This window comes from Saccostrea cucullata, unplaced genomic scaffold (assembly GCF_032062105.1).
Source record: "Saccostrea cucullata isolate Sc308-1 unplaced genomic scaffold, CSIRO_AGI_Scuc_v1 ctg352, whole genome shotgun sequence".
Taxonomy (NCBI): Eukaryota; Metazoa; Mollusca; class Bivalvia; order Ostreida; family Ostreidae; genus Saccostrea; species Saccostrea cuccullata.
In genome coordinates, this window is record NW_026926384.1 from 158,814 (window position 1) to 172,500 (window position 13,687).

At 31.7% G+C, this 13,687-nt stretch overlaps 1 protein-coding gene across 4 annotated transcripts in view; it reads right to left on the reverse strand.

Annotated features, from left to right (window-relative positions):
- Window positions 1–13,687, reverse strand: part of LOC134271512 (fibroleukin-like) — a 253,551-nt gene that overhangs the window by 151,586 nt on the left and 88,278 nt on the right. The window contains exons 2-4 of one of the 4 annotated variants that reach the window (XM_062753707.1): window positions 8,486–8,619; window positions 8,098–8,194; window positions 7,491–7,658 (exon numbers count right to left, since the gene is read on the reverse strand). The exons of 1 other annotated variant lie outside the window; for it this stretch is intronic. In XM_062753707.1, coding sequence (XP_062609691.1) covers window positions 7,491–7,658; window positions 8,098–8,194; window positions 8,486–8,619 — 399 coding nt within the window. The remainder of the gene's footprint in view (window positions 1–7,490; window positions 7,659–8,097; window positions 8,195–8,485; window positions 8,620–13,687) is intronic. 2 more of the 4 variants (XM_062753700.1, XM_062753701.1) reach the window with 2 other exon arrangements.

The window sequence follows — 13,687 nt, forward strand, 5'->3', positions numbered from 1 at the left end:
CATAATTTATTAAAGAGCAAAGTTTCGGTTTTCAACTGCCTGTGTGTTCCTTGGTTTCCATTATTTAAGGAATCACTGTCTGGGTAGGAGACTATGCCAGGGCATCAACAAGAGTCGGAAACATGTGTTAATTTGCATAACAGGTTAAGTGCAGTGTATGTACAAATTAGTAGGAGTTGTATTTTAATTTTTGGAGAAAGCGGGATAACTCTGTTAATATTTTTCGACTCCTCTGACCAGAAGCGGTGAATCCCCAATTTTAATAAATCTTCTTTGCCACATGTGTGTCTTCTTCCTTCTTCTTCAGATGATATTCAATTCTTCTCAGTTTATTATGTCTGTTATCCAAGGAAAAAAAAATGAAGTTTATGTAAGGAATATGTTGTGACTCGATATGAGAATACTAAATGTATGACTAAGTGTAAAAGGCTGCAAAGTAAGCAGGTTAACAGTAATTTACATGTGGTTGCTAACATTTTGTCATGTTCTATAGATGCATATGTAATTTTACATGTATATATTGTCTTAGGACGAATATTTCTTTAGTTATAATGCTAAAGAGAATATAGTTTTAATTGATAGTATTAAATGATTTTAGAGATAAGAACATGTTGATATCTATTTGATTACTGAGTAATTTTGACCTGATTTGTGCATCCCAGCATGCCTCAAGCATAATGGCTGCACCTATTGTGTACACGTGAGTTCGGGTCAAGTTAGGTTATTTTACTATGCAATTCAATTTCTGTCGAGCAAAATTAAACCTTTTAGTTAGAAAGAATAACTACAGCATTGATGATCTATGTTTATGCCCATTTATTATAATTTCATCGTAGGGAAAACCATATCTAAGTCATCAATCTTGATTGCATTGTGTCGCAATAAGTCAATATGTCTTATCCGGTTGAAGTATTACCTGAAGAACTGAAGGGAGAAGATGATACACATGTGGCAATGGCAGAATTTTAAAACTTCGTCAGACATATACCTTTTTTGTAATCATGCCAACTTAATGGTAAGCAAGACGTACTCAGGCTATAGATAAAGTCTGCTAATACACCAGGCAATATTAACATTTATATCAGTAACATAAGAACACAAAATGTAATACACCAGGCAATATTAACATTTATATCAGTAACATAAGAACACAAAATGTAATACACCAGGCAATATTAACATTTATATCAGTAACATAAGAACACAAAATGTAATACACCAGGCAATATTAACATTTATATCAGTAACATAAGAACACAGAATGACTTTTTTCCTTAATACACGAGCTTGTTTTAATTATCAGTTGACTACAACTAATAGACATTAGATATGACATGACTAGAATTCAGTACAATAGAGCCATTCCTTTACACGCGGCTAACAGTTTGTTAATATTTACGCTTTATTGAAAAAAAAAATCCTTGGGAGGAGGGGGGTGGGGGCATTAAATATTTATAAGCTGATTTATTATTAAGTATATTTTTGAAAGATATCAAAAAAAAAAAATAAATACGGACATTTTTATTTTTATACCTCCAGCATTAAAACTGTGCCTTTTTTTAAATCCTTTTATCAATTTTGTCTACAATACTTTATAATTTAAAAGCCTTGAAACATGAATCTACTTCTAGCTACAGAAACCGTAGCGTTATGTTTTATATTTTATTATTGATGAAAACGCAACCGATCTCCTAAAGTAAGTATTGAGTAGTTAACGACGTCTTCTGCCAACTTTGGGGATATGTTTTTCTTCATTTCAGCATTAAACGATCAATTACCTTTCATTCCCAAATGTAAGATATATTCTTTTTTCAACCTGTATTTTGTATCCGCCCCCATTCCTTTTATAGGCTTCTCCTGTGACCCCCTCCCCCGAAAAAAAAATGTTTTTATCAATAAAAAAACGATTTAATAAGTTTTAATGGACGATTATAAAGGGTCAGAGGGTAGATATAACATACAGGTTGTTAAAGAGTATTTCTCAAATTAGGAAAGGACAGGTGGTTTACAAAATAATGCAGGAAAGTAGAAAAATTTTATCCTGCAACTACCCCTTGCACTGACCTAATAAAGCTATCCTAATAAACCAAAGCTTTATCCGGTCACTGCCCTAATAAAGCATCGCGCATGTTTTCCGACGTTCTAAAAGCATTGTTACGTCACATTTATTGCAATGTTTACGCCATGGCTTCGTAGTTTCAACTGCAGAGATGTGCCTAAATCAGTCGGAAAAAGCTTGTTTTGGACGTTCAAATGTAAAATTTTGTTGCAGGATAAACAAAATACATGATAACTGTCTTGAAATATAAGCGATATTTGGGATTAGGGTCGAAAACGCAAGCCTCGCCCTCTATCACGTTTTCTTACCCTCGCCCAAATATCGCTTATATTTCAAGACAATAACCATGCATTTTTTATATCCCTATCCATGCGCAAAATTTAGCGCCGTAAAATGAACAACATTTGCTTCAAGGGATCTGTAGCATTTTTGTCTAAAAGACTCAAATATATTTCAGTGTGACGTTAAGGTTTCTAAAGGTGGCTTATAAAACTTCAAACTGCTCAAGAAGAGCGGGACATTTGATTTTCGCTTATGACGTTACTCTGTCAAGGCCTTCAACGTTAATGTCATAAAAAGTCATCATATAATACTTTGTTTTCCCATTCATTGGTTTGGCATTACATGCAGCCTTTTTCACACACTGTATATATAAAATACACGAAAAAGTAACGAGAAATATTGGTGTTTGAAAATAAAATTTACGTAATTATCATCTCTACATCATTTATAAACTGTAACAGAATGAAATTCTAATTATCAACACACATGTACGGAGATGACAGACTGATGGATACTACTTCTACCCAGTTATGTGACCTTTCACGGGGATCAGTTGAAATTCAAGGAATGTATTAAAAAAAAAACATTGTCTTTGTTGTGAACATACTTTATATCATTAGACTATTAATTATAAAACTACAATTGATAAAATAAAAACAAAACTTTTATTATGTAACAATACTAAATGCGATTTTCTTGTTTTTAGTAATGAATGTTACATGTACAACACTATCTTAAACATAATACACATAAGGACTTTTCAATAAATTCATTACACATAATAACATTATATATTTATTACATTGTATATACTGTAGAAACCACCATTATGTCTTAAAATAAGGTTTTCATCATCTATAATAAAAGTATATAACTTTTCATATCATGCGTGAATAAGTATGGATAGAAAGATGTAAAAAGTCAGGTAGGTTTTATCATCATGAGGGTCTCTTTTATCTGTTTACTGTCAGTCACTGTAGGATACCATGGCCAGACCCAGGACCCCGGGGACCATTGACCGTTAAGGAAGGCTCGGTGACACTCATTGAACCACCAGCCTCCTCTAGCGTCATTGAAACAAGCACAGTTACCTCCACTCCACCTGTCGTTATCTCTGTCCGGGGTACTGAAGGACATCCCAGACAGATCGTGGCTTCTCATGTTGTCTCCTGAAATACAATATTATAAAAAGATACAACAGTCATCTCCAGTCAATCTGTCATTATCTTCTCATGTTGTCTCCTGAAATACAATATTATAAAAAGATACAACAGTCATCTCCAGTCAATCTGTCATTATCTTCTCATGTTGTCTCCTGAAATACAATATTATAAAAAGATACAACAGTCATCTCCAGTCAATCTGTCATTATCTTCTCATGCTGTCTCCTGAAATACAATATTATAAAAAGATACAACAGTCATCTCCAGTCAATCTGTCATTATCTTCTCATGTTGTCTCCTGAAATACAATATTATAAAAAGATACAACAGTCATCTCCAGTCAATCTGTCATTATCTTCTCATGTTGTCTCCTGAAATACAATATTATAAAAAGATACAACAGTCATCTCCAGTCAATCTGTCATTATCTTCTCATGTTGTCTCCTGAAATACAATATTATAAAAAGATACAACAGTCATCTCCAGTCAATCTGTCATTATCTTCTCATGTTGTCTCCTGAAATACAATATTATAAAAAGATACAACAGTCATCTCCAGTCAATCTGTCATTATCTTCTCATGTTGTCTCCTGAAATACAATATTATAAAAAGATACAACAGTCATCTCCAGTCAATCTGTCATTATCTTCTCATGTTGTCTCCTGAAATACAATATTATAAAAAGATACAACAGTCATCTCCAGTCAATCTGTCATTATCTTCTCATGTTGTCTCCTGAAATACAATATTATAAAAAGATACAACAGTCATCTCCAGTCAATCTGTCATTATCTTCTCATGTTGTCTCCTGAAATACAATATTATAAAAAGATACAACAGTCATCTCCAGTCAATCTGTCATTATCTTCTCATGCTGTCTCCTGAAATACAATATTATAAAAAGATACAACAGTCATCTCCAGTCAATCTGTCATTATCTTCTCATGCTGTCTCCTGAAATACAATATTATAAAAAGATACAACAGTCATCTCCAGTCAATCTGTCATTATCTTCTCATGTTGTCTCCTGAAATACAATATTATAAAAAGATACAACAGTCATCTCCAGTCAATCTGTCATTATCTTCTCATGTTGTCTCCTGAAATACAATATTATAAAAAGATACAACAGTCATCTCCAGTCAATCTGTCATTATCTTCTCATGTTGTCTCCTGAAATACAATATTATAAAAAGATACAACAGTCATCTCCAGTCAATCTGTCATTATCTTCTCATGCTGTCTCCTGAAATACAATATTATAAAAAGATACAACAGTCATCTCCAGTCAATCTGTCATTATCTTCTCATGTTGTCTCCTGAAATACAATATTATAAAAAGATACAACAGTCATCTCCAGTCAATCTGTCATTATCTTCTCATGTTGTCTCCTGAAATACAATATTATAAAAAGATACAACAGTCATCTCCAGTCAATCTGTCATTATCTTCTCATGCTGTCTCCTGAAATACAATATTATAAAAAGATACAACAGTCATCTCCAGTCAATCTGTCATTATCTTCTCATGTTGTCTCCTGAAATACAATATTATAAAAAGATACAACAGTCATCTCCAGTCAATCTGTCATTATCTTCTCATGTTGTCTCCTGAAATACAATATTATAAAAAGATACAACAGTCATCTCCAGTCAATCTGTCATTATCTTCTCATGTTGTCTCCTGAAATACAATATTATAAAAAGATACAACAGTCATCTCCAGTCAATCTGTCATTATCTTCTCATGTTGTCTCCTGAAATACAATATTATAAAAAGATACAACAGTCATCTCCAGTCACTCTGTCATTATCTTCTCATGTTGTCTCCTGAAATACAATATTATAAAAAGATACAACAGTCATCTCCAGTCAATCTGTCATTATCTTCTCATGTTGTCTCCTGAAATACAATATTATAAAAAGATACAACAGTCATCTCCAGTCAATCTGTCATTATCTTCTCATGTTGTCTCCTGAAATACAATATTATAAAAAGATACAACAGTCATCTCCAGTCACTCTGTCATTATCTCTGTCCGGGGTGGTGAGAAGAACCAGTGTGTAACATAGAGTCCCCTGTAAAATTATCAAAGAAAAATATCACATGAACACCTATTTCAGATTAGATCATTATTACTTACTAAAAATTTAAAGCATAAAGCATCTATAGTATTCAACAATAAAAACATTTTTTTGAATTACTTTAGATTGCATTGCTTTCAATTACAATAGATGAACACTGTTTTCATTTGATATTTAACGTTGTTTTTCTGTTGTCATTTTGATTTCTTGTTTTGACTGTATACGAACATGTTGATGAGTCTCAACAGAAATGAAAATAAAAGAATGATTGGTTGATTGATTGATTGATTGATTATATATAGTTTAGCGTCTCTCTCAAGCATTTTCCACTCATATGGTAACGCCATCACTTGCCGGTTGAGAGTTAGAACATAAGAAAATACGCGTTGTTTGATTTTTTCTTTTTTTTGACGGGGGGGGGGGGTTGAATCTCTTTAAGTTCACAGTACAGGAACCAAGAGCTTTTCTTCCATTTTATCAACACATTAATCATTAGAATTCTTCAAATCAAAAACAGACAGATCGTAGTAAGAATAACCGGTGTGTAACATAGAGTCCCCTGTAAAATTATCAGAGAAAAATATAACATGAACACCTATTTCAGATTAGATCATTATTATTAACTACACAATTGAAGCTTAAAGCATCTACAGTATTCAACAATAAAAATCTTTTTTGAATTACTTAAAATTGCATTGCTTTCAATTACAATAGATGAACACTGTTTTCATTTAATATTGAACTGTTGTCATTTTGATTTCTTTAAAAACTGTATACGAAAATGTTGATGAGTCTCAACAGAAATAAAAGATTGATTGATTGATTGATTGATTGATTGATTGATTGATTGTATGTAGTTTAGCGTCCCTCTCGAGCATTTTTCACTCATATGGTGATGCCATCATCTGCCGGTTGAGAACTAGAAAATTTCTTTTATAATACATGTTATACACGGCAATTGAGCAGTTCGTTATGTTTTTGTGCCAGCATCTACTACGACACTGGACTTGATTTATACGATCTCATCCGAAGGATCAGTCTGCACGCCCTACAGTGGGATTGGAACTCGCGACGTAAAGATTCCTTACTTCTCGGCTCTAACCACTGCGCCAGGCGGGTGACATCAACAAATTTAATTATTATTTCATGCGTGTGAAGCCTTTTTTAAACATTAAAATTGGTTAGCCTATACACGTACATATAAAGAAGGGATATTCAAAACAATAATTTCATGAACCAGTAAATTGATATAACATTAGAAAATAACGGTATGATTTTTTCCTTTTTTGGAAGGGGGGGGTTGCACCTCTTTAAATTAACAGTACACGAAACACTAGCTTTTCTTCCATTTTATCAACACATTAATCATTAGAATTCTTCAAATTTGAGCGACTACACGTAGATACAATTTTTGTAGTTAACTTCTTTCTTTGGTGTTGTATACCTTTTGTTAAGTGTGCTATGTTTATCTTCAACACAAAAGCGGGATAATTAAGTCCTAGTTATGGAATGTAATAATTACATTTCCAATGCAAGTTGTTTTTTTTTAATTCAATAATCGTTTAACACCTTAATCGATTTCTCTGTATAAGTTATGTTTCTGACAACATTACGTACAAGTATGCATGTATTGGTTATGACGAGGAAATGTTCAATCTTTTAGCAATTTATTACTGATTGGCTCTTATAGTATGGACTCTTGATTTTAAATATAAAATGAAAAATTTACTTTCAAAATAGTGATATCCACACATCCCCCTCCATTTATTGCGTAACTATAGGGCTGATTATCACAGAAAGAATTGGTATTTGTCTATCTGTCACAAGAAATTAAACTTTTTCTCCCTCTCTCTCCTTAATATAGGTCGTCATTCTTACATTCTTTTTTCTGTTTACCTACCCAGGGTCCCGGTAGCTGGTCCACCTAGAAAAAGTCTGTATTTATTGGTTTCGTTAGCAACAGAGAACTGGTTGTATAATTCATAGAGCCTTGTCCCATTAGTCAGTGTGATAGAGACGTAGAGGGAGGAGTTCCTTCTCTTAGTAAGTTGATGTATGACGTCATTTCCTTAAATATTTTATCGTCGTGTAATATATAAAGAATTAATAAAGCAAAAAATATTTATTTCAAGTTGTCATATAATTCAACATATGATTATGAAGGTATGCAGAAATTTCTAATTGTGTAGTGCATGCAGCAATGAACATACATGTTTTGAAATCAAAGTAGGGAAATCGTTATATATTGTATTTTACATATATTGTTAAAAACTTCATTTTAACTGCTAAAAAAATTAAATGCTAATTTAAACTGTTAATAATCAGAAGAAATATCATCCCCTAAAACAACATAAAATATTACACAGTTATAAAATGGGTACAATGTAAACAGCAAATTAATGGGTTCCCGAGGGAGAGGAATATTTCTGCATCTGGTACCCTAACCCTTGGGAATCCATAAATTTGCTATGTCCTCTGTAGTCATTCCATAACTGTATATAATTTACCTATCCAGTAGGATCCGTTAGGATTCCCGAATCCCGTCTTGTAGTCCGTCCAGTTTCTGTCGAATGACACTGAACCACTGACACGTTTCTGGATAGCCTAAGGATTTATGACTTATGTCGGGTTTATTAAAGAAAGTAGTGAAGTTAAATTTTTAAAAATTATGATTTAAACATAAAAGATTCATACATAAGTCTTCTTTAATTATATTAATACCAACAACTATTTAAAGTTGAAAAAAAAAATTGTTATCAAAATTATGATATATAATTTTTTTACACTTTGTAATTAAAAAATATTTAGAATTTTAGAGAAACAAGGAGAGAGAGAGAGAGAGAGAGAGAGAGAGAGAGAGAGACAGAGAGAGAGAGAGAGAGAGAGAGATCTTACTGTCCACCCTCCACCTTCTGCCATCATGTCACAGAAGACGCTGACCCTGCTGTTATTGCCAAATGGATATATCTCATAAACCCCAGATTTTGTTTTACCATGGATATAGTAGTCCTTGCAATCTTTATACAACTCTGAAAGAAAAAAAATAAATACATAATAAAATAATAATCGTAATATAAAATAAACTCAGAGAGGGAGAAAGAGAGTAAGAGAGAGAGAGAGAGAGAGTTACCAGACTTGATAGTTTGCAGTATACTGCTCTTCAAATCTTCGTGGATGGTGGTTACATTTTTCATCAGGATGTTAAACATCTTGTAAAATTCTTCTTGAATTTTATTTTGATTAACCGTTATCCTCGCGTTTTCACTTCTCAGGGAGTCAATCTTTTCGTTTAATATTTTTATAGTCTGATCATTAAGAAAACAGTCATTTTTGTCATCGGAATAAATATGCTGAGAACTAGCCGCACCAAAGAACCAGACGTACACGGAGATAGCTACACAAACTCCTGTTATTGTTTTACTTGAGCCCTATCTGGAAATAAGCGTCTCTTAAAAATCTGTAGCTTATAAACCCTTAAACGGGAAGTTAAAATTTCCATAAAAGATGAATCTACAACAACACTTTAAACTTTCAGCAGCGACTTTTAATCGAAAAATCAAGAAAAAATAAAAAGTTCACAATGCATGGGTCATGTGTAAAATTCAGAGTAACGCTAACAGTGGGTGGCATCATAAAACATTACTTTATAGATACCAATTTTAAATCTGAAAATAGTCATGCTGATTTTAATTAAGATATTTTTATTGATAGACTTAAATACAAAAAAAATCAATACTTATTAAGACTGTTTAAATGTTTAAAATCACTTTTTTAATTTGTTAAATGAACAATTGCTATACATTTATTTTTTTTTAAATTATTATTTAAGATTAGTTTTAATTCTAAAGAAGATTCAAAAGTGTTTTTTTTATTATTCAAAACCAATTCTTGTTTGATTTACACTGATAAATTTCGTTCTGAATTGATAATTATTCAAAAGGGACCAATGTAAATTTTTGTATAGATTGACGTCAAAACATAAAGTACCTCTATAAAGACTGAAATATTTAGAGATAAACAACAATATTCTATAAGGTGTGAAATATATGGAGATAAGGAATAATATTCAAGCTCAAAATTCCATTAAACATTTTTTTTAAAAAAAAAAAAAGCACTGCAAACAAATTTGGATATCTATTATTTTATAAATGTGCATATTTTATGCTTTTGGAAGAGCATGTTATATTCTTTGCACGCAGTTTATGTTTGATTAAACTATCAAAATATGAATTAAAAAACGGAAAGATGCAAAGGTAACTGTACTTATTACAGATACATTGGGAAAAATGGCGAAAATTAGGAGAATAAGGTGTGTTTTTACATTTAATATAAAGTTTATGCATTTAATTCTGCAAAAGATTTTATTTCTTGTATTTATTTCTCTTTCTTTAGTTATGATTTACTTTAAATAAGTATCAGTAACTCAATGAATGTTAAATAAATATTGTTTTAAACATGAAGAAGAAACTCCAGAACGGAAAAACAACTACATTAGAAAAAAAAACATCTTAAAGGGTTGGTCTCTTTAAAAGAAGTGACAAAAATCCAAAGAAAAAGAGCTAACAATAAAAATATAAAAATATCTAAAAAGGAAAGAGAACATTGCAAAAATAGAAAACAAATAACGATAATATCTTTATTTTCGAAGTCAGATCCATCGTGGAAGAGAACTGAAAAAAAATTAAAACAGTTGATTGTAAACTGAGATAAAGGAAAAAGAATTTAACTGTAATTTTAAATGTAAGAGTGTATGAAAAAGAAAATTAGCATTGATTCGCCGAGATTTTTTTGCACAGTTTTTACCGTGACGTCATAATCGAATTCTCGAAGCACTGCATAAGCTGAGGCATCTAAGGGAGTCCTTAACATAGCTGTGCATCTCCCTCTTCTCTGTCTTTCTGTCCCTTTTTTCTTTCTTCTACTCCTCTTTTCTCACCTCTATCTTTCTATTCCCTTTCTCTTTCTATCCATTCTTTCTCCTCTTTCTCTCCTCTAATTTTCTCTTTCTCTATCCTCTTTCCCTCTATCCTCTCTCTATCCTCTCACTTTCCCTCTCTATCTATCCCCTTCTCAATATCTCATATCGACGTAGGAATAAAATTTACCATTGTTAATTGACAATTCGCAGTCGATTTATTTAAATGTCGTGTTGAAGGCCACAGCAAGAGTTTTCTTCTTTTCACAAATAAGATTTTGCACACATTTTGATTCATGTGAATATAAAAATATGTCAACTAATAACGAGGTGCAGTTTGTACCCATGGGAATTCCAATAACCCTGTATAACCACATATCGACCTACTGAAGACCATAATTGTATATTATTACAAAGTTTAACATCATCTTATGTAATTAATAGAAACGTAATGCATAAGTGTTTTTTATTTAATTTGGCTGATTCTTTTACTTAATTAGTGTCCCTTTTTAAGGCAGATTAAATATACCCAGAACTTAATCATAAAACAAATAATGATTCATATGTCTACCTAAAAACAGAATCCAAAAATCCCCTTCATGTCTGAAGATGCAGATTCCATTGATGTGATAATAAATGACAATGTATTATATATACAAATGAATAAAAGTGCAAACTATTTGGTGAATTTTTCTTTTGCTATGATCATCATGTTATACAATAGATAAAAGACAATAAAACGGTACTATTTGAATTAATATATTTTTAATAAAGGAGAAAAGACATATTGTATATATGTAATCCGGAATTAAGGATAACGGGAAAAGCGATTTAATTCTAAAGTGAAGAGACTTCTTAAAGACTAGTTTATTATTGATGTTTTTAACAAAACATGCAATTAATATTGTATTCAAATCAACATTCATATGTAACGTTCTATTTAACAAAAAGGCTTTTCCAAACTAATAAAAATGTTGATATATATGTGCGTATAAAATATTGTCATTGGTGAAACAAAACAAATTATTCACATAAATGATATACTTGAGTTGGAATTCCCAAGATTCGAGTGACATTAATTCCTGATTCCAAATTTTTGAAGCATCAGTGATGTCCTAATTGTTGGAAAAAATGTCACAAAAAGGGTTCGTTTGCTAAGAGAAATACAAGTAATGATATATATGCGTCGATCAGTTAACATGCTACTAAATGTTTTCTATTATAGGAGAAAAAAAATCTTTAAAAAAAATAATGAATGTTCATCACATTTTATATTGGTCATGTGGAATTGCCGATATTTGTCGGTTTTACCCCTTTGTAAAAACATAGGTGGCGCCACGACCGTTTAGGTTCAACAGCACTTCCGGTAGCATGTAAAAACGTCAAATCTGTGCACTATATAGATGTTTTTCAGGATTCCCTAAGTGTTAAAACTGTTGTAAATTAACCTTTTATGCTGATACAAAGTCGGTTAGCCATACATAGGTTCGATCATGTATTTCGCTACAAAAACCTCGATGACTTCAGTCACACTGTGTGTTGTGCCACATGCATTCGGGGAGACGTTCATCTCTGCGACTTCAGAAGGTAAGTTCCTCATTTAGTTTTATTTGCATTTAAAGAATTTTTTCAACTTTAAAATTTATTCTTGTTCAATAAACTCTGTACGTTATATGTTGTTTTTACATAAATCTTTGTGATAAGGGGGGTGGGGGATGGGGTTTAACAGTGTCAAACGTATCCGTAAACATACGCTTATAAATAAATGATGCTTACAGTCTATGAACAAATATAATCAATAATGGTTTAAATTAAAATGTTAAAAACTTTTTTAAAGCTACGATATGAATAACTTAGATTAGTTATTATTTTTTTCCATTTTATAATTCAGTTTGTATATGTTGATTTATATATGCGTTTTGTTATTCTCATGAAAATACTCGGCTACATAATTACTTGACAGATTCAAAATATGCAAGAAAATTGTTAAACTTTTCAACAAGTACAAAAGTGTGCATTTATATAGTCATTTTGTTTTGTCATAAATTATGTATAGTAAATATATCCCACAGGTATACTGATGATGTCCGGTTGAAGAAAACATGAACAAGGATATTGAACGAGAGGATTTCCTCCTCAAATGCAAGTTAATATTTTTCATATTTCATCTCTTAAAATTCCATAATTTTCTATTTTTTGAAAAATATAGAATATGCGAAGATATCATCAAAAAGCTTGTCAAGAAATGTTTCTCAAAGGCAGATCCAGGGCCGGCGTTGCGGGCACCCCCCCCCCCTCTTGAAATTGTTGTTTGAGTATGTAAAAATTTTAATATGTATCCATTGTCTTAAAATCAAGGAAAAAACTTCCTTTTTTATGTGTAAGAACTTGTTAGCTTTTCAGCCCCAGTCTTCCAAAAAGGACCTCGCCCTAGATCCACAGGGGACTTCAGTACAGCCACAAGAACCCCCACCCCCCTCCCCTGCTTTCTACTGCGCCCCTGTTATGGAATTCCTGGATGCGCCACTGTTTATGTTTTAAATTTGTTGATATCCATTTACAAGATATAAATTTACATGGCAGCCTATCTACTATAATAGTATTTCTGAATAACACATTAAGTCTAATTTTCAAATTCATGTTACAGATTTTTAAGGTAGGTTATTAAAATACAATAGTTTACATAAAAATTTTGGGACAACTTTGCATCTTGGGGTCTGAGAATTTGATATGTGTAGAATAAGGCACCGATGTTTGGACTTTTTACTAAAGAAAAGAATTGATAGAACCCCCAGGCCTGCTTTTTGGCATTAAAAATGGCATTGGGGCTTTACTTATTTTGATTTTATTTTATTTTAATCCCAAACAGACTTTAAAAATCAAAACCAAAACCCTGACATTTATCTTTGTTTGGATATATTAGGGCATTACAATAAATACTAGTAATCAATTCGTGATATGAAAATTGATAATTAAATTGAATTTAAATAAAACAAAATGTTTATGTTTTAGGAATTGACTTAAATATCAAGAAAAGCTGATACTCCCACAAGATGGCCTTTGGTCTGGAATGTGATTGAAGTGATTGATGAAGGAAAAACTACCGTATTAACTGAAACTCATTTTAAATCATATTATCCTGAGCAGTTTATATTGATAAAAAAATGTGTTGTGGATTTGAA